The sequence below is a fragment of the Echinops telfairi genome, unplaced genomic scaffold (genome assembly GCF_000313985.2).
Source record: "Echinops telfairi isolate 266 unplaced genomic scaffold, ASM31398v2 ScPeMD7_10;HRSCAF=50, whole genome shotgun sequence".
NCBI lineage: Eukaryota > Metazoa > Chordata > Mammalia > Afrosoricida > Tenrecidae > Echinops > Echinops telfairi.
In genome coordinates, this window is record NW_022103907.1 from 12823003 (window position 1) to 12824169 (window position 1167).

At 43.4% G+C, this 1167-nt stretch overlaps 1 protein-coding gene across 1 annotated transcript in view; it reads left to right on the plus strand.

The window, feature by feature from the left end:
* Positions 1–1167, plus strand: part of ARHGEF33 (Rho guanine nucleotide exchange factor 33) — a 93024-nt gene that overhangs the window by 31402 nt on the left and 60455 nt on the right. The window contains exon 4 of the mRNA XM_045287031.1: positions 285–334. Coding sequence (XP_045142966.1) covers positions 285–334 — 50 coding nt within the window. The remainder of the gene's footprint in view (positions 1–284; positions 335–1167) is intronic.

Below are 1167 nucleotides of genomic sequence, written 5' to 3' on the forward strand. Positions count from 1 at the left end.
ATCCCCACCCCCAGTCAATGGTGTCCCGCTTTAAATCTGGTCACCTTATGCTAACTGCAAGGTTGGTAGTTCAAATTTCCCAATCTCAGAAACCCTATGGAGCAGTTCTACTCTGTCCTATAAAGTTACCGTGGGCTTTATGCCATCTTCTTTTCGAATCAGTTGTTTCCTGTCTCGCAGGAACAGACACGGGATCCCATAGGTCTCCTTATTCCCTGTACGTATCTGAAGAGGACAGGGACCATTGGGTCATGGTGATTGAAGACGTCTCTTTCTCTCTGCAGGAGAGAATGAACATATGCCGGTGAATAATCCTTCCACACAAATTTATCAGGTAAAGTCAGATAGATCGCTTTGAACGTTCCAATGGATGATAATGCTGACTACCGTTTCTGTGGAGAGTTGTTTCTAGCTCACAGGTGTTTCCACATGTGTCCCTGCATTAACACTGAGGAAGGCAGAGGAGCGAACACCATTCACACTGCACGTTTGAGGAAACTGAAGCGCGAAGGACAAGTTATTCAGTTGATAAAGTGGAACCTCCCCACTTCAAACTCTGATTTTTTTGCATGTGATCGCTGTTATTTCTAGGAGTTCTGGTGACCTAAAGGTTGCTCATTGGGCTACTAACCGCAGGGTCAGCAGTTTGAAACCACCAGTCACTCCAAGGGAGAAAGACCATGCTTTATACTCGCATACGGAGTTACAGTCTCAGGTTTGTCCCATAGGGTTGCTATGACTTGGCACTGACTGGATGGCGGTGAGTTTGGTGTTTTTGGTTTATCTTTGTTACTATGTCCAATACATTGCACCATAAAATTCCTATCAGAGTACAAAACCCGCTTTTCCTATGTTAGCTGAGAGAATTGAGAATTGCAAGGGGATAACATTGGAAATGTTCAAATAAGGTGACAGGAAAAATCTTTAAAGAAATCATTTTATTGGGGCTCATACAACTTTTATCACAATCCACACATACATCAATTGTGTAAAGCACACTTATACATTCGTTGCCCTCATCATTCTCAAAATTCACTTTCCGCTTGGGCTCCTGGAATCAGCTCATTTTTCTTTTTCCCCTCCCCCTCTCCCTCCCTCCCCGCTCCTCCCTCCCTCATGAACCCTTAATAATTTATAAATTATTATTTTGTCTTATCTTACACTGCG